Source organism: Cololabis saira, chromosome 1 (assembly GCF_033807715.1).
Source record: "Cololabis saira isolate AMF1-May2022 chromosome 1, fColSai1.1, whole genome shotgun sequence".
NCBI lineage: Eukaryota > Metazoa > Chordata > Actinopteri > Beloniformes > Belonidae > Cololabis > Cololabis saira.
In genome coordinates this window covers 5750195-5769653 of record NC_084587.1, presented here as the reverse complement: position 1 = coordinate 5769653, position 19459 = coordinate 5750195, and the positions used below count along the sequence as shown (strand labels likewise).

General features: G+C 42.5%; 1 protein-coding gene across 1 annotated transcript in view; it reads right to left on the bottom strand.

The window, feature by feature from the left end:
- Positions 1-18592, bottom strand: part of misp3 (MISP family member 3) — a 22122-nt gene extending 3530 nt beyond the window's left edge. The window contains exons 1-2 of the mRNA XM_061729270.1: positions 17369-18592; positions 4250-4323 (exon numbers count right to left, since the gene is read on the bottom strand). Coding sequence (XP_061585254.1) covers positions 4250-4323; positions 17369-18407 — 1113 coding nt within the window. The 5' untranslated portion in view covers positions 18408-18592. The remainder of the gene's footprint in view (positions 1-4249; positions 4324-17368) is intronic.
- Between the last annotated feature and the right edge of the window lie 867 nt (positions 18593-19459).

The following is a 19459-nucleotide window of genomic DNA, read 5'->3' as shown; positions in this document are numbered from 1 at the left end:
CAACGGGCAAACGAGTGATTATGTACATTCACTGAGTGAATATTATGAAAGTAAAATATATATTTCTCGCTAGAAATGTAATCAAAACGCATTTTTATGCAGAAACTAACTCAAAATATTGATTTTATTCACTAAAAAATAAGAAATGTCCGCCATGTTTTTTTTTTTTATTCAGTCCGCAAATGACGACGAAAAGCATTCTGGGAAATTTTTCTGGCCCTAGTTCACCTAGTGAGCAATAGTATTGGGACAGGGCCTTTATGTTCTGTAACATCTGGTCATCAATTTAATATTAAATTTAGATCCAAAACTCTGGAATGACTTGAATGTGTCGCTGAAGTCAACATTATCTTTTACCTCCTTCAGAAAGTTATTAAAAAAACATCTTTTTCCATCTTAACCTTCAATGTCTTTATCTTTAATGTAAACCAGTCCTTGTATCCTTGTTGTCTTTTACTTTTTATATTTATATTTTTTTTAATTTGTTGTACATTATCTTTGTTACTTCATCACAGTTGTTGATGGGACTGGAACTCTGTACAAGCCCTTCGGCCTTCGTTCCCTCCATGCACTGATTTAACCCTTGTGCTGTCTTTGGGTCAAGAGAGGGGGAAGGGAGAAAAGAAGGAATGAAGGAAAGAAGGAAGTAAGGAAGGAAGGAGAAAACAAGGAAGGAAGTAGGAAAGGGAGTAAGGAAGGGAGAAAAGATGGAAGGAAGGAAAGAAGGAAGGAAGTAGGAAAGGGAGTAAGGGTTAGGGTTAGGGTTAGGGTCAGGGTGAAAAGATGGAAGGGAGGAAGGGAGAAAAGATGGAAGGAAGGAAAGAAGGAAGTAAGGAAGGAAGGAGAAAAGAAGGAAGTTAGTAGGAAAGGGAGTAAGGAAGGGAGAAAAGATGGAACGGAGGAAGGGAGAAAAGATGGAAGGGAGGAAAGAAGGAAGTAAGGAAGAAAGGAGAAAAGAAGGAAGTTAGTAGGAAAGGGAGTAAGGGAGGGAGAAAAGATGGAAGGGAGAAAAGAAGGAAGGAAGTAGGAAAGGGAGTAAGGAAGGGAGAAAAGATGGAAGGAAGGAAAGAAGGAAGGAAGGAAGGAAGGAAAGAGAAAAGAAGGAAGGAAGTAGGAAAGGGAGTAAGGAAGGGAGAAAAGATGGAAGGGAGAAAAGAAGGAAGTTAGTAGGAAAGGGAGTAAGGAAGGGAGAAAAGATGGAAGGGAGAAAAGAAGGAAGGAAGTAGGAAAGGGATTAAGGAAGGGAGAAATGATGGAAGGGAGGAAAGAAGGAAGTAAGGAAGAAAGGAGAAAAGAAGGAAGTAGGGAAGGGAGAAACGATGGAACAGAGGAAGGGAGAAAAGATGGAAGGGAGGAAGGAAGGAAGTAAGGAAGAAAGGAGAAAAGAAGGAAGGAAGTAGGAAAGGGAGTAAGGAAGAAAGGAGAAAAGATGGAAGGGAGGGAGAAAGAAAGGAAAGAAGGGAGAAAATGAAAGAAGGGAGGGAGGAAGGAATGGAGAAAATGAAAAAAGAAGGGAGGGAAGAAGGAAGGAATGGATAAAATAAGGAAAGAAGGAAGGAAAAGCATAGAAGGTAATAAAGGAACGAATGACGGAAGGGAGGTAGGAAAAAGGAGTAAAGGAGGGTAAAAAAGGAGGAAAAGAGGAAAGAAAGAAGGAAGGAGAGAGCATGGCAGGAAAAAAGAAGGATAGAAGAATTGGGTCATTTTGACCCAAAGACAGTACAAGGGTTAAAAAAATGCTGCTAAATGAAAAATGAAATGAAATGAAATGTTAAACAAAGACACCGTTAAACTGAACCCACGGGCAGCAGGATCCCCAGACACCACTGTCTGGTTGACTTTTCCCTCAGTTAAACACATAAAGACCCAATCTGCCGTCTCTCCTCCGTCTGTGACTCATTCTCAGAGCTGTCTGCTCCTTCGTTTATCTGAAAAGATAAGAGCTCCACTGTGTGTGTCACACATTTATCTCCAATATTTGATGAACTAGAGAAGCTGAAATCCTCCCGTGAAGTTTTTGGACATCCTCCTAATTAGGCCTGTGTTGAAAAAAATCGCTTTTCCGATTCTAAATCGATTCTCATGTTAAATCCTAAAAATCGATTTGTATGTCTAAAGATCGTTTGGAATGTTTTGTTGGACACAAGAATAACTGGTGCCATTTTTTTGCCTTTAAATATGAAAGGTATGAAAAACATTAAAGTGTTCAGTTATAATTGCATAAATTGTCTGTATTTCATTACTTTAAATACTGAAATACCAAATTCTCAAAAATTAAAAACCAAAATAGAAAAATTAAAAGGGAATGTAGGAAAAAATAAAACTGATTTCATCCGTCTCTGTTTCCTCCCTGGATCTGTTGGGTAATTCTGCCCCACAATGTTTCTGTTTCAGTTCTATCAGCATTCTGGGAGGGGATTGGTCCTTACAGCATCATTAGCTGCAATACTTGCTGTTTAATCTCAATATAATACTAGTAGTAATATGTTGCAGAACTACAGTCATACAATTCATGCAACAGCTGACAAAGACAGTTTTAATAACACTAACCCAAATCAATATCGGAATCGAATCAGATCAAATCAAATCTTGATAATCAATTCTGCATCTTAAGAATCGGAATCGAATCGATTCTGTCAGAGTTTGACATTTCCTCCAGTTTGTGTTTCTGTTCTGCCCTGCCTGTTTTCCATCTGCCCTGATTGTTCACACCTGTGTCTCTTTACCCTCTGTGTATATCTGGTCTTGTCTTCCCCCTGCTCCCTGTCGGTCCGTACTGTTTGCTCCCTCCATGTTCTCCTCGTCAGGTTTTTGTAGCCACGTTCACGTTCTTGTTTTGATCCTGCTCTGCAGCGTTTTTTGTTCTTGTTTTTTGTGGAATAAACCCTGTTTTTGGTGAACTCCTGCCTCCCGCTCTCCTGCATCTGGGTCCTCAAACAACCACGCGTGACAGAACGGACCGACCAGCATGGACCCAGCGGGAGAAAGTTTCGCCTTCTGGCAATATGTCTACAGAGAGGCAGAACTCTCGATTCCCGGTTTGCAGGACCCTGAGGAGGAGGAATCCCCCTTCTGGGGAACACGCCTGGCTCGGGGTGGGCCCAGGAGCATCCAAGCTCAGGGGAGAAGACGACGGCGTCGGTGCCAGCCCCATCTAGCCTCTGTTCCGGCGGTGGTCCTGGGCGCTTCGTTCCCTGTGTCGGCGGTGGTCCCGGACGCATCAGCCCCTGCTCCGGTGATGGTCCCGGACCCCCCGCAGTCAGCGCCGAGGACGCGGGTACCCCCTCAGCCGGCTCCTTGTATCCTGCCTGCCCCCAAGCCAAGCACTTTTGCACTAGGACTTACTCGGCCCGACTCGGCTCGTCACGCCTATACCCGTTTGTTTTTCCACAGCCAGGGGAGAAGTGGGCAGGTTGGGGTGAAGCTGCTGTGACGTACTCGATTGCGCAACACCTTTGTTCATGTCGGCGCTGATCAGAAATCAGCTGGAGCCGCGAGCGGCTGAGAGTAAAACAGCCCGTCTACATCGCTTTTTTAATTCTCTCGTCAGTCACCAGGTTTATGAACATCTGCACCTCAGAGTTGGATCACCAAACAGACGTTTTGCGCTTTATAATTAAATCGCCGCGAGCCGCGGGTCGCTCTCGCTCTGACTCCCGCTTCCTGATTCAAACGTCTGACGGCCTCGCCCCCGACCAATCAGAGGCGCGGAGGGTGATGACGTCAGAAATAGTCCCGGCTCAGCCCGGTTAGAACCTCACCAGAATGGTTACAGAAAAAAGTATCGACTTGGAGCGGCTCTACCCGTCTCAGCCCTAGTGCGAAAGCGCAAAATGGGGCCGTGGCGGGTAGAACCGAGGAGAAGCGATACTAGTGCAAAAGCGGCTAAAGTTCCCCGCCGAGTCAAAGTTCCACGCCGAGTCCAAGCCCCACGCCACAGCCCCGGCCAAGATCCACACCAAGGCCCAAGCCTAGGCCTCGTGGGCGACCCCCGGAACTGTTTCGCTGGTCTGCCCGGTCCCGACGAAGTCCCCCGGAGCTTTGGCCGTGTGTTGGCCTTCTTCCGTATAAAAGCCATTCTAAATAAATAGGTTTTAAGCCTGGATTAAAAAAAAAAAGACTTGTGTATTCTTCGCTGCATTCGAGGGCGACTCAGGGAAGCGATTTGCCTACATTTCCATGTCTTATTACCAAGTGTGCCAGATGTTTGGCAAGCAGGAATGTAAAGGAAACGGTGACGGTGACGCACCTCTGTCCGGTCAAAGTCCTCCTCCTGAGCCGGGGCCGGGGGCCACGCACCCAACTTTCCAACTGACTGAGGCGCTGCAAGAGACAGAAAACAATTACTGACTCAGGAAATCAAAGGGTTGTACGACACAATACGAGTTAAGCAGTACATGATGGCTCATTTTTGGACCAGTGAGTCATATAAATGCTGCTTGGCACTCCCTGGTCCGCCTTTATTAAACCAGCCATGATGAACGATGATCAATGACATTTTTATTGAGTCCTAATGTTGACACAGAAACTACGCTGGAAACCTTGCTCCATAAATATGCACTCAAACGTCCCGAGCAGCAGCGTTTCCCAGCCCTCCAGATCGCCCTCACAAACACCCAGCAGAGCTCTCTGGTCGTGCGTCATACGTTGAACTGTAATTAATTTGTAACTCAGGGTTTTATCTGAATAATTATTCAGCTCTGTTTGCTTTGCTCAGGTCCGATTACCTGCTTCAGCCCTGCGTTCATCCATTTCAACCAGCAGTACAATCACATTTATGAACCATATCTGTGAATTATAACACCCTTTCTTAACCTTTTCCATATTTCTTATTTCTTATTTAAAATGTTAACGTCAGCTTATCATTTCAACTATTTACACTGCAAAAACTAATTTCTTAGAAAGGTAAAAAGCCTTGTTTCAAGAAGAAAAGAAGACTATTTTTGGTTTAACCCTTGTGCTGTCTTTGGGTCAAGGAAGGAGGAAGAGAAGAAGGGAGGAAGGAGAGAGCAGGAGGAAAGAAGGAAGGAAGGGAAAAAAGAAGGAAGGAAGGAAGGAAGGAAGGAATGAAGGGAGAAAAGAGGAAGGAAGGAAGGAAGGAAGGGAGAAAAGAGGAAGGGAAGAAGGAAGGAAGGAAGGAAGGAAGGAAGGAAGGAAGGAAGGAAGGAAGGAAGGAAGGAAGGAAGGAAGGAAGGAAGGAAGGAAGGAAGGAAGGAAGGAAGGAGAGAGCAGGAGGTAAGAAGGAACAGGAGAATTAGGTAATTTTGACCCAAAGACAGAACAAGGGTTAAGAGTTCTAGTCAAGAAAATCTTTCTTACTCCATTTATATTGGCTCATAATAAGACACATTTGACCAGATTTAGGAATATTAGGCTTATTTCTAGGCTTATTTTTGCAGTACATTTGGTGCTTCTTAGTTCGACCAAATCTTTCAGTGGCAGTTCAACATTTGCAGTCTTCATTATTTCTCTACAAGTGCGAGTTAAAACGTCAGACCCTCAAACAACTCCCAAATGTAGTTCAGAGAAGCCAATGAAATGAGCGAAGCAAGGACAAATTGAAAGCTGCAGATTCAGGCAGCTGAATACTTCATGCTTTTCCCTTCAATTCCAACTGTGTCGGAGAAACAACAGAAGCCGAGACTTTAAAACACACACACACAAGAAATGTTTGGTTTTTCTCCACTGGGCTGCGGGAATATGTCGATGCAACGCGGCAGTCTACAAAGAAGAGGACCCACACCATCATTACATATTAACAGCTGGTTCTCACACCGTTCTACCAATGAAAATATAGTTTTTATATTTCCATTTGCAGGTGTTTTATGGGGCATTGGTTGTTGGCCAGTGTTGTGCATGAACGAGTTCAAATCAACGCGTTCATTGAACACGTTCATTTCTGTGAGAAGGTTGAACTGAACGCAACATATTTGCAAATAAAGAACTTGAACTTTAACTTGTTCATTCTGCAAATCACAAACTGGAATTGGAACTGATTATGTGAGATTCAGCTTCACTGACTGCGTTTCCATGCATCAATAACCCTTTTAAAACTCGAATATTGGCAATAACCCGAATTTGCACGGCCATGTAAACACCAATAACCCCTTTAAATAACCCGAATTTGCTCATATTCAGGTTTTTAAAAACCTGAATATGAGCCCTGGGTTACTCCTTTTAAAACCCGAATATTCGGTCATGTAAACGCCAAACAGAATATCACGATCAAACGGAACATGAATTAGTTTTCTGCATGTTCTGTTCGCAAGGAATCCCGGTCTTTTGAGTCCAGGAAGTTCTTATAAACACGGAGAAACACAAGACCAGGAGGAGACTAATCACTTCATAAATGTAATGAAGGATATGAACATTTCTGCATTTGTAGACGGTAGAAAGTATCGGGATAGAAGATTTACAAGAAGGTGAGAGAAAAGTTGTGCGAAGCAGCATTTGTTTTGAATTTGGATACAGGAAGAAGAAGCGGAAATATGGGGAATTGCGTCATGATGTTCTCCACGCGTCGCTGGTTTGATCCAGATATCCCCAATGATTAATGTATCCCAAATGTATACAGAATATTCCGAATGTTTCAATAACCGGAATATTAACAATAACCCGAAATTTTGACTGCATGTAAACGTAGTCACTGTTTAGGTCCAACTACGGAATAATCCTCCTCATTTCACCAGCGGGCGGCGAGCACATTTAAAATGATGAGACAACGACTTCACACTACATTACCCACGATGCAGTGCACACACTAGCATAGCAACGGGCACCAGCTCCATAGCAACGGTGGCCCGAGTCCGGTGCAGTCTTTACATGACCAGTGAAGAGAGAGACGATGTGGACGCAGCATCAGATGATGATCCGCTTATAATTATCTGTGGGAATTTTACACAACGTCTCCCAAAGAGTCTGTAGAGAATCCTTTTTGGAACCCCTACATAAACTAAGTTTTTTCTATAAGTAATAACACCTTCATCAGGTTTTGGCTGGCGTTCCGTTCAAATACTGCAAAGGTCTTTATTGTAAGAATTACAATTTGTACCAAACACAGGAGAGCCGACTTCCGGTAACCGACTCTGAAAACTTGTAGATTTTACTCCTCTTTTAATACTGTTCAAAAAGCAGGGGCCGCCCCCCAAGCTTCACCAATCTTTCTCCGTTATGTTTGCAGTATTTGAACGGAACGCCAGCCAAAACCTGACTCCAGTGTTTTTTTCAGTCCATTGATGAAGGTGTTATTACTTATAGAAAAAACGTAGTTTATGTAGGGGTCCGGAAAAGGATTCTCTACAATTGTCGAGCCAAGCTTTCAGGAGGAAGTGACCAGAAGTTATAAAAACACCAATACCTCTACAAGTCCGACGGTAAAAATCTAACTTTTCTGTGCAAATCATGTCCACCTGCGCCGAGAAAACAAGTCTGAGCGTCTGCCTCGTCAACTTCAAATTTGAAACATCATGTTGAGTTAAAGCATCCGTCCAGGGTGAGAAAATATCTGTAAGTCCTTGACAATCAAAAAAAGTGATCAGGAAAGACCAAGAAGACCCAACATCCCCAAACGACCCCAGTCCCACCTGCAGCTTTCAGGGGTCTGATTTACCAGCTACAGGTAGACAAACTGATAATGGACTACAATGTTGGAGATTTACAGCCTCTGAGTGAAGTTGAAAAGCCACTAGGACAATAAATAATGTATTATAATATATATTATATTATAATGTAACGTTAATTACACAATGTAATTTAATCGTAGTAAGTGTAAAACGGGAATATATGAATAAACGTGCCACCACCTCGTTACAAGTCCATGCAACTAGAAACTCCTGTATTTATACAGTAAGAAGACATGATAAACATTTTGTGTCTATTTGCTTATACTGTCATGGTTTGGTTTGCTAAGGACCCAAGTGCAGGAGAACAGGAGCCAGGAGTTGCAACAAAAAGGGTTTATTCTCAAAAAGGCAAAAACAAGGTGCTGCAGAGCAGGATTAACCAAAAAACCAGGATCAAAAAACTACGAGGAGACATGGAGGTGGAAACAGTGGCAGGAAACAGTACGGTCCGACAGGGGACAAAGGAATGACAAGACAAGATATACTGAGGGGATAACGAGACATGACGAGACACAGGTGCAGACACAATCAGGGCAGATGGGACACAGGCGGGGCAAGACAGAAACTGAAGGCAGGGGGGAATGTCAACCTTGACATATACTCCTTATTTCATTTGTTACTTTTGTAGTTATTTCTTTTTTTTTCTAAATGCATGGCATTGAAGACCAGGTGAAAGCGTAACAGCATTTCTATTCTTCTGCATGTCAAACACATATAGTTCAGTTCCTACACATGTGAAGAAAATAAATAAATAAAAAGTCAAACAACAAAGGAACAGGTTAAATTTAACACAATTAACTGACCAAAAATAAATCTTTGAATCATCACTTTTCCAACTTAATATATGTATTTCTTTAAATGTTGGATGCCCTTCCTGACACAACCCTCCGGTTTCTCTGGGCAAGGCACCAGCGCTATGAGAGCACAAGCTTGTGACCAGTTAATGGCCCGAGCAGCCGGGCTCCGGTGTCCTGCTCTCTGTCCCATCCTCACATCTACATGTATGCAAAAATATGGAAAAATTGACTTTACACAAATAAACCGTTTCATTTTAAGGTTTCAGTATAACTAAGAATAATTTCAGACATGATTTTATTGACCAATGGTTATTTATTCTATTAGATTACTTACAACTTACATGGTCTTTTGTGTTGTGCTGTGTTTTGCTGTTCTCTATTGTCTAAATTGTGTTTTTGTATTCTGATTGTTGTACGGCGACCTTGAGTGCCATGAAAGGCGCCTAACAAATGAAATGTATTATTAATAGGGGTGTAACAATATATCGTGCCACGAAATTTTGCGATACCAAAACAGCACGATACGTGTCGTGGAGGTGACAAACTGTATCGTGATATTGGGTTATTAATATTAATATATTGTGTTGACTAGTAACGTCGTATTGGTGCAGCGGGATCACGTGACGGCCGTGCCTCGACCCACGGACCAAAATCTTACTCCGCTCAGAAGAAACTAGTACCGTTTTGCGGTCCCGATCACGGGACTTTTGCGGGGTTTTGAGCTCCAAACTTTTACTTATAAGGCGAGCATGAATCAATCTTTTTTATGATGTAAAGATTGTGTCGTCCCCAAAGGTGGGAGGATGAAACAATAACGGGGTTCACCTTACGGCCTCAGGCTGGAGCAGGTGAAGCTCTGAGCTCTGGCAGAAGATAAATAACAGTCATGTTGCATTTGAGTTTTGGACTTTTCATAGTTTATTAATTTACTTTTATTAATTAATTTAATTTCTGGAAAAGAAAAAAGTTAAATCATACATGAGAGTGTTGGACCACACCCAGTGATCATGTGGACTGTTATAAAGGTTTATGAACATTTTGTGAATGTATACCGTATTCAAACGTTGAAACCCTGGTCAACCCCCCCCGGCCTGAAACTGGCTTTAATGTGCCTCATAAAATGGCGACTGTGCCATGAACTACAATCCCAGCATGCCTTGCGGGATGGGGCGGCGCCTGAGAGCGACGCGCACCCAATCCCGAGCGAGGCACTGATGACGTCACCGCAGCGCGCGGAGATACAAAACTCCGTGCTGCACCGAGACTGTTCTCTTCTCTTCTCTTCAGCCAACGATCCGGGACGCGCGTTGCTGTCCAGCAGCTTTTAAGAGCTGTCGGGGGAGGGGTTTCAAGGAGCCGTCGAGGCCCGCACTGACCGGGCGCAAGGTCCGATCCCAGAGCGCCGCGCTGTGGACTCTGTCTCCCTGCCTTAACTCCTTTCTTTTTTCTCCAAGCCCTGTCTTCCATTCAGGACGACCGCTCCGGGGCCAAAACCTGCCCGGAGCTCCAGCCTTTGGACCGCGAGGCCCTCGCGCAGCCCGGCGACACAACACGGGACGAGCCGACGTTCTGAAGGGAGGAACCGGCCCCCGTGCGCAGCGAGGCGGTGTGCTGAGGACGCGGTCAGGACCAGAGAGCCGGTGTGAGGTTTCTACAGCCACTGTTCACTTTTTCTGTGGAGTTAGGAGAGGAGAGAGACCGAGCGGCCGCAGAAAGCGTTTCGCCAGTAGTCACGTTTAAAACACCGGGAGTAACACCCGGAGACCCGAGGAGGCGTGAGGTTTTGAGACCTGGGTGTATGAGTTTAACTGGGAGTGTTACAGAGCTAAATCTGTGTTCAGAGCTGAGATTACATCTGCATCATTATCAGGACTGTTGTCATTAAGTTGTAGTCACTACTTTCTGGTAGTCATTCATGTTTTAAAGCGCTGTTTTCTGCAGTTGATCACGGTTTAAACACCGGGATCACCATCCGTTCTAATTGCACGTGGCGTGGTTACAGTTCCGCCATCTTTAAAAGACACAGCCATCTTTATGCAGCCACAATATTTTAAACCGTACATGTTCGTGATATCATTTTTATTATTGCTTTGATTTCTTTTTTCATTCCATGCATTTAACTTTCATGTCATATTTTTCTATTGATGTTTTTCTAGTTAATTAATTGTTTTATAATACTTAAGTTCTGCCATCAGGTTTATTTGGGGTGTTGCGTTTATCATCTTTTGACACCTGTATGTAAATAAATCCTGATTGATTTTTAATGAGTGGTTGTTGTTATTTCATGCAAGATTTGGTCACAAATTGATTTGTTTAAGCAGAGCCTAGTGTTCGGATATCACGCCTTCATTGTTATTCTGTAAGATATAGTAAGATTTGCTGTTCTGCAGGATAATTCATATCATATGAGACTGATTTTCTGCTGTTTAGTTATCACAATTCCTCCGGAGTAAGGCCCCCGGCGGTGGTGCCCCGACGAGAATTATTATTTTGATAATTCAATTTGATAAATAGTCAACTTTATTAATTATTAATAATTATTAATAATATTCATTAATAGCCTTCGATAACTGGACAGCCAAGCTACCCGAGTTGCACAACAAGAGAAACTTTTCAGTTTGTGGCAAAATATTTTTACTTATATGAAACTGAAGATGCATAATGCAAACCTGACATTTACTTTTAGTTCAGTTTGTCGTTGGCCGGGTTTGCTCTTTAAAACTTAAACAGTTATAAAGCATTACAAACTGTAACAATAGGGAAAACGCACAGCATTGTTTTGTATTTTGTGTCTTTCAAATAAAAGACCAATGTTTTCCAGTCATATGTTCCTCATTCAAAGTTGCTAAAAAAATACCGCTATATTATCGTATCGTATCGTTATCGTGACCTCAATATCGTGTATCGTACCGTATCGTGAGATTAGTGTATCGTTACACCCCTTATTATTAATATTATTATTATTATTATTAGATTGTATACAGTGAATAGTTTTAGGATAGGGGGGCATTTCATTCGTACTTCTGACCTAAAAATATTGAAATGAACTGAATATGAACTAGTTCAAAGTGAAAATGGTGAACTATTCATTATTAAACTATGTGAACTGAACTTTGAACTAGTTCATGAACACTGTTGTTGGCACATGTCTCTGTTACCAGGAACAGCCCTGCAGGAACTGCAGGAACCTCTATAGGAGCGTCCGTTATCTGAAGCATCCTTAGTGGTTAATACTGGCGATACCTAAGTGACGATACTGGTCGGGTCTGCAGGTGATGACGTTCAGAGATCCTGCCGCCGTCTTTGAGTTTCTCACTCATCACCTCCACTACAGTGCAAACAGCAAAACAGGACCATGGCAACAGTTTCAGCTCCTTCGATGCTGTTCTTGTCATTTTATTGGTCCCCCTTGGCTGGTGGCTATAAAACAGAAAAAGGTGCACTAGAGGAGGGGAAGTGAGGTCAGTCGGTAGCTGAGTCAGTAGATCAGGGATATCCAACTGGTGGCCCGCGGGCCACTTGTGGCCCACCAGGAGCTTTTATGTGGCCCCTGGTCATATTTCAAAAAAGGGAGGGGGGGAGTAGTGTTGTCCCAATCGATCGGCCGTCCGATCAATCAGGCCCGATCACGGCATTTTCAAAACATCGGTATTGGCCAAATAAGTATTGGGACATACCTAGTTATTAATGTTTTTAATATATATTACAGTAAATCGTTTTATATATCGTTGCATTTAACGTCACTTCCGCCGGCCGGAAGTAAGCAAAACTAACATGGTTTATATATCACATTTTGTTAATTATAAAAGTTTCAGATGCTTGGTAGCCTTTTCAGTTGGTTAATGATTCATTGGACAGTGTTTGTACATGTTAATCTCTGTTGGAGATGTTTTTTACTACTTCGGATTTTTTGCCAGTGTTGCACATGATAATGTTTGTCACATTATTTGTTATTAACCTCCGTTTATAGAGGACTTGTTTACATCATTAGGCTTCTAGGATTGGCCTGAATTTCTTTTCATTTGAATGTCTAAATGAGGACTTTACATTTCAGATGGATTTCTAAGCCTCCTATAATTTCATGTGATTGTTTTGTTTTGATAAAATGCACAGATGTGTCATAAATAAAGGAGCTTATGGTTAATATTTTAGTTGCTTATTTATAACATCAAACTGGCTACTATGGACTGAAATGCTTAATATAATATTCAAATAAGGAAATCTTGGTGGAAAGTGGTGCTTTATCATTATGGCGTGTTTTATTAAAAGTAGGTTAATATCAACTTCATTAATTTTGCACAATGCATGGTTTCAAAATGAACTTGCATTTAAAATAATATTTCTTTATCTGAATATTATATTTAACATTCACAATGAATAAATCTGGAGACAATTAACACATTCAATTCATATGTAACCTAGACAGATATTCTCCTGCTCATTCCTGAGCACAAATGTATTATATATACATAAATCTTCGTCTTTGAGTGCAAAATACATTTTGAAAACCCCCAAATTTTCTGCCTGCGCACTTTGTGCGCGCACGCAGTGTGGCCCTCTCCATACAGTCCTTTTGCAGATGTGGCCCCCTGAATAATCTAGTTGAATACCCCTGCCGTAGATCCTACCAGGTCCGTCACTGTAAATAGATGTGATAGCGGAACAGACCGATGTGGAGGTTAACCCAGATTCCTCTCAGGTTTTACCCCAGACCCCCGTTAATAGAAACCCACTTAAAGCTGAATTTGTATCATTATGGATAAAACGATCACATTTATGTATTTAAAAATACACTCTTGCTCTCATTTTAGTTTGATGGACTCTGAACTGAAGTTTATACACTTCTTTTTTAACCCTTGTACTGTCTTTGGGTCAAAATGACCTAATTCTCCTTCTTTCTTCCTCTTTTCTCCCTTCCTTCCTTCTTTTCTCCCTTCCTTCCTTCTTTCCTTGTTTTCTCCCTTCCTTCCTTCCTTCCTTCCTTCCTTCCTTCCTTCCTTCCTTCCTTCCTTCCTTCCTTCCTTCCTACCTTCCTTCCTTCCTTCCTTCCTTCCTTCCTTCCTTCCTTCCTTCCTTCCTTCCTTCCTTCCTTCCTTCCTTCCTCGACCCGAAGACAGCACAAGGGTTAAAGCCAATGACTGGATAATATTTGATCATTTTCCACAATCAATGTACCTTTAATCTACTTTTTAATCTACCTTTGGTCCTTTCTTTTATTTAGTTTCAATCTATGTCACCGACCCGGTGTGAACATTTGGTGATTTTTATTCATTTTTTGGTCATATGTGTGTTGAAATAAATATTCAAGGGTCCATAAATGTTTAAACACTCGTTCTAAAGTTTGCATTTTATCTTATTTTATTTCAGGTGTTCTTTTAACCCTTGTGCTGTCTTTGGGTCAAGGAAGGAGGAAGGGAAGAAGGGAGGAAAGAAGGAAGGAATGGAGAAAAGAAGGAAGGAAGGAAAGAAGGAAGAAGGAAGGGAGGAAAGAAGGAAGGAAGGGAAAAAAGAAGGAAGGAAGGAAGGAAGGAAGGAAGGAAGGAAGGAAGGAAGGAAGCTAGGAAGGAAAGAAGGAAGGAAGGAAGGAAGGAAGGAAGGAAGGAAGGAAGGAAGGAAGGAAGGAAGGAAGGAAGGGAGAAAAAAGAAGGAAGGAAGGAAGGAAGGAAGGAAGGAAGGAAAGAAGGGAGGAAAGAAGGAAGGAATGAAGAAAAGAAGGATGGAAGGAAAGAAGGGAGGAAATAAGGAAGGAAGGAAGGAAGGAAGCGAGGAAAGAAAGAAGGAAGGAAGGAAAGAAGGGAAAAAAGAAAGAAGGAAGGAAGGAAGGAAGGAAGGAAGGAAGGAAGAAAAGAGGAAGGGAAGAAGGAAGGAGAGAGCAGGAGGAAAGAAGGAAAGAATGTATGAGGGGAGAAAATAAGGAAGGAAGAGAAAAAAGAAGGAAGGAAGGAAGGAAGGAAGGAAGGAAGGAAGAAGGAAGGGATAAAGGAAGGAAGGAAAGAAGGGAGGAAATAAGGAAGGAAGGAAGGAAGCGAGGAAAGAAAGAAGGAAGGAAGGAAAGAAAGAAGGGAGAAAAGAAGGAAGGAAGGAAAGAAGGGAGGAAAGAAGGAAAGAATGTACGAGGGGAGAAAATAAGGAAGGGAGAAAAGAAAGAAGGAAGGGATAAAGGAAGGAAGGAAGGAAAGAAGGAAGAAAGGAAGGAAAGAAGGAATGAATGAAGGAAATAAGGGAAAAAAGAAGGAAGGAAGCGAGGAAAGAAGGAAGGAAGGGAAAAAAGAAGGAAGGAAGGAAAGGAGGAAAGGAGGAAAGAAGGAAATAATGTACGAGGGGAGAAAATAAGGAAGGAAGGGAGTAAAGAGGAAGGGAGAAGGAAGGAGAGAGCAGGAGGAAAGAAGGAACAGGAGAATTAGGTCATTTTGACCCAAAGACAGAACAAGGGTTAAATAATTCAAATTTCAAATGCACAGACTTTTAAGCTCGTTGGCTCACGAGTGAAACCCACATTGTAAGTCCCTTTACCTCACTGTACAGAAACATAATACAGCAAAGATGCAATAAACCAGAATATGCTCTTGAGCATACTCTTATTGCGAAATCTCTACTATAATACTATTATTACTGCACTCCAATACAACTCTAAACCACATGGAGACGAGCGTATCATGAAAATGTTTTTTGAGGTCATGATGAAATGCTTCTGCATTGTTTTTGGTTAAAAAACAACATAAAAAACAACTTTTCCACCCCTAGCTGTAAAGCTCTACTCAAAACAGACAGACACTTAATTTCAGCCCCCCACCCCTTTTGAAATCTGTGTTAAGACTTTATACTACCTCGATCTAAGGTTCAATAAACGAAGCATGATGGGAAGTTGGGTGTGAATAAGGGATGGGAAAAGCTGAATAATACTATTATTATCTCGCTTTGTGATGTCACAATACCTCCCTTATTTCAATGGCTCTCTGAATGATATCCTTTGAGAATAAAGTGTTTTTTAAACAGAGTAAGGAATTGTGTCAAAGTCTAAGATCTCAGCCAATCACATTAATCTCCTCCAGCAAAGAAACCAATAACATTCCCCCCCCATCAGTTAACTTTATACTTCATCAAGTATTATTTTCAGCTGACACAACACAGAGAGGAGCAAAGATTTCCCACAGCTCAGTTTTTATGATCGATGTGAAAGGTTGGATTAATGAAAAACGATTGCACATAAAGAGTTAAGAGAAATATTTAGGGTTTGTGTTTTTTTGGCCATGAGAAAAATGAAATGATGAGCTGGCGAGGGCGGTTTCAGGGAGTTTTCATCATCTCAAACACATACCCACAAACACATAAACACACTTTTGGTGTGAGTTTGTGCACTACAGCGCTAACCCCAGAGGTGGTAAAGTAGCCAAAAATTGTACTCAGGTAAAAGTACTGTTACTTCAGAATAATATGACTCAAGTAAAAGTAAAAAGTAGCCATCCAAATAATTACTTGAGTAAAAGTAAAAAAGTACTTGGTGAAAAAACTACTCAAGTACTGAGTAACTGTTGAGTAACGTCTGATTTATTTTTTTAACACAACCATTCAAACAGACAAAAGTACAAAATAATTATCTTCAGGTAAATTACCGGTAAATCAATAAAATAATAAAATTAATTAAAATTAATAAAAAAAAATAAAAAATTGCTTAAATTAAAATAATCTTAAAGTAAATTCAAGTACTTTAATAAATAATAAAATAAATAAAATAACAGAATAAAAAAATTAATTAAGCACAAGTAGCACAAAATTTCAAGTCTTTGTACTTTTCTTTTTTAACCAGGCAGAACTAGAACAAGCTTACTTAACCCTATATTATAGTTTCTTGTTCCCTCATTTAAATTATTGTAACATTGTTTGGGCAGCTAATTATCCGACTCATCTAAGAAAACTACTCTTATTGCAGAAGAGGTTTCTGAGATTGATCTCCCACTCCTCTAGATATGCGCCATCAGCGCCTCTTTTTCTAAAGTATCGGCTCTTACCTATTGATAAGGTGAATGCCTATCAAACATGCCTTTTTATTCATAAGTTTATATACAGGAAACAAGATCTGCCTATTACTTTTCACAATTTCTTTATTCTGACAACAGACTTTCACTCATATCAAACAAGGTTTAGTAACAATAGCTTATTTATACCGTCCTCCCGAACCTCAAGTCACCAATTCAACATTACTTATAGAGGCCCCAAGCTCTGGTCTGACTTAAACTCTTCACTGAGGTCCACCTCCTCCCAATGCATTTTCAAAAAAAACCTAAAGGAATTTTTACTTTCCACAGGAACCTAATTTACTTTCTCTACTCAACCTTTAATTTTATCGACCTTTAATTATATATTCTTTCTCATTGTTCTGCTTTTGTCACATTTTTTGTTCTTTCTTTGTGTTTTTTACTATTAGTTGTTTCAAGTACTTGAATTCCTGTTGCTATTGATCTTTGTCTTTTGTTGTTGTTTAGCTCATGCATGCTGTCTGCTTGTCCTTTGTTTTGTTTTTCTGACAGGGGTGGAACCTTGTACAAGTTCGCTATAGAACTTCGTTCCCTCCTTGCGCAGTGTTTCGTGCATCTTTTTGTGCTAAATTAATAAACTCTAAAACTCTAAACAAGTCCATGAACTCATAGAAACTCTGTGTGTGTTTGAGTCTGTGTAAATGTGACAAAACATGCAAAAACAAACATTTTTCCCAAAGAATCACCCAGTGATGTCATGAGATTGACGCGTACGCGGATAAAAGGGATAAAAGAAAAGTAACAGCTCAACGTAGCCTAATGTAGCGGAGTAAGAGGAACAGTTTCTCCTTCACAAATCTACTCAAGTAAAAGTAAAAAGTATAGTGATTCAAAACTACTCCTAAAAGTACAACATTTCCCAAAACTTACTCAAGTAAATGTAACAGAGTAAATGTAACTCGTTACTACCCACCTCTGGATGTAGGTGCGTCAGGAACACTTGTTTTTCTTGAAGGAGATGGCGTTGAACTTTTTTCTTCCACGCTGATTGATCGGCCTCCCCCTCCTTCTTTTGCACCGTCGTTCCCTCGGTACAGGCTGACCCGCTGGTTGTGAAGCTCCTTCTCCCTCTCTTGGGCCTCCAGGATATCCTGCTGGACTTTCGCTAAATTGGTCGAGGAGCGTAGCTTGAAAAAGGGATTCTCCTTGGATGCGGCCTCCTCCTGCTTCACCTCCTCTCTGTTCACCAGTCCGTTCTGTCCTCCCGTCTTGCCTAATGAAGTGTGAGGACTAGCCGAGTCCACGGCGGTGACGGCTTCGGGTTTTGTTTTAACTTTAGGGACGCTGAGGTTGTTCTCGAGGATGATGACCCGACAACCCGGCCCTCTGACGGCTGAGTCTGTAACACCTTTGGTGGAGTTTTGGGTCTTTAGCAGATCTAAGCTGCGCCTCCTCTTCACATACGACTCCTCCAAGGTAGATCTGGTGTCCTCTTGGTTGTCCAAACTCGAAACATCGATATTATCAGAGGAGCACGAGAGAGACTTACTCTTGGACGGCGTCAAAATAGGGGAATCGCACGGTGTCTGAAAGGCCTCGAAGAGCTTCTTTTTCTCCTTTATTTGGCGGACTGTCCCTTTGTCGTAAAAGCCAGGGATCTTCCCGATCTTGACCAACGCCTGCTCCCTTTGGGTTTCCTCGCGGATCTCGTGCTGCATCTTCTTGCCCGCGAACTCCCTGTCTTTGGCTTGAGACCACTGAGACTTGGACGCCTGGGACTGGTGGAGGACGGTTTTCCTCAGAGGGATCTCTACGTACTCCGGAGAGACGGGCTGGTTCGGCAGTCCCCTGGCTCTCCTCAGGCTCTGTTCTCGCGCTACGGCCCGCCGGATCTCCCTCTCAATGGGCGTCTCTGTCGCGATAGTCCCTTGGGACTCCATTGTGCTGCCTGGGGAGAAGTCCGCTGACAGTCCACTGTCACTCTGACTATCATCACCCGTGTCCCCCTCCATCCTGCTTCGTGTGAGGGAAACGCCACTACAACACCTGTCCGTCTGAAGCCCTCTTGTTTGGGCTGTTGTTGAGTATCTCAGCAGTATCTCACCTCTGCGCTGCTGCGGCCACCCAGGTGTCCTGTTCTTTACAAGCCGTTGTCCCTCCCTACCTGTTTGCTCATGTTCTCCCTCTGTCTCCCCCCCCACCCTTCCTTTCTCTCACAGCCGCGGCACAACCACAGGCTAGGGAAATCGCCTCGCCCCGATTGGACGGCTCCATGGAAACGGCCGACACAGGTGGAGAGCCTGACACCTGTTGTGCAGCTTCCTGGTTCCCTCCCCCGCAGATAAGCTCACGTCTGCCGTGAGGAAACGGCGCCTCCGCCTGGGCGGCCGCGGGGAATCGCACCCCGGGTCCGGTTTGTCTCTCGATTGGAGTAAAATGAGGGCGGGGAAAGCTGGCAGTTCAAATCGAGTGTTTTCCACAGGTTCAGACAAGACATTGCATCAATTCCCGCCTCCTCTTCCTCCTCACTTTCATCAGCAAAAGGAGGGGAGCTCCGGGTATTTATAGCATCTGAGTTGTTACTGCGTGAGGGAGGGTGTTGAGCAGGCAGATATCTGTAATTTTCCTCTGCCGTTTGATTATCTGCTGATATTGTGGCCGATTCCCGATCAACTGGCTCAATGATTTGAGCAACTGTTGGCCATTCTTGACCGCCGTTGCTATCAATAGAGGTGAGGTCTTCTTTAGGGTCTGAGATAATCTCAACATCACTGATCCACTCTGTAACCTCTGGGCTGGAAAAACCCTCTTTCTCGCAATATTCACCCACTGATAAGACACTGATGGGAGGTGGAGGTGGGAAAGCATCCTCTTCGTGGTCAGTTTGCTCTTTGGGAACCATCATTCCCAAAGTGAACGGACTAATGTCTGAGAAGTCCCTATTTTCCCTTTGGATTATTTTGATTTTCTGGCTCTGCTGTGGAGCTTTGACATCTTTTCCGATCTCCAGGGTGTCTATATCTTCCTCAGGCATTGCCTTGGGGGCTCTTTTCTTTACGCCGTC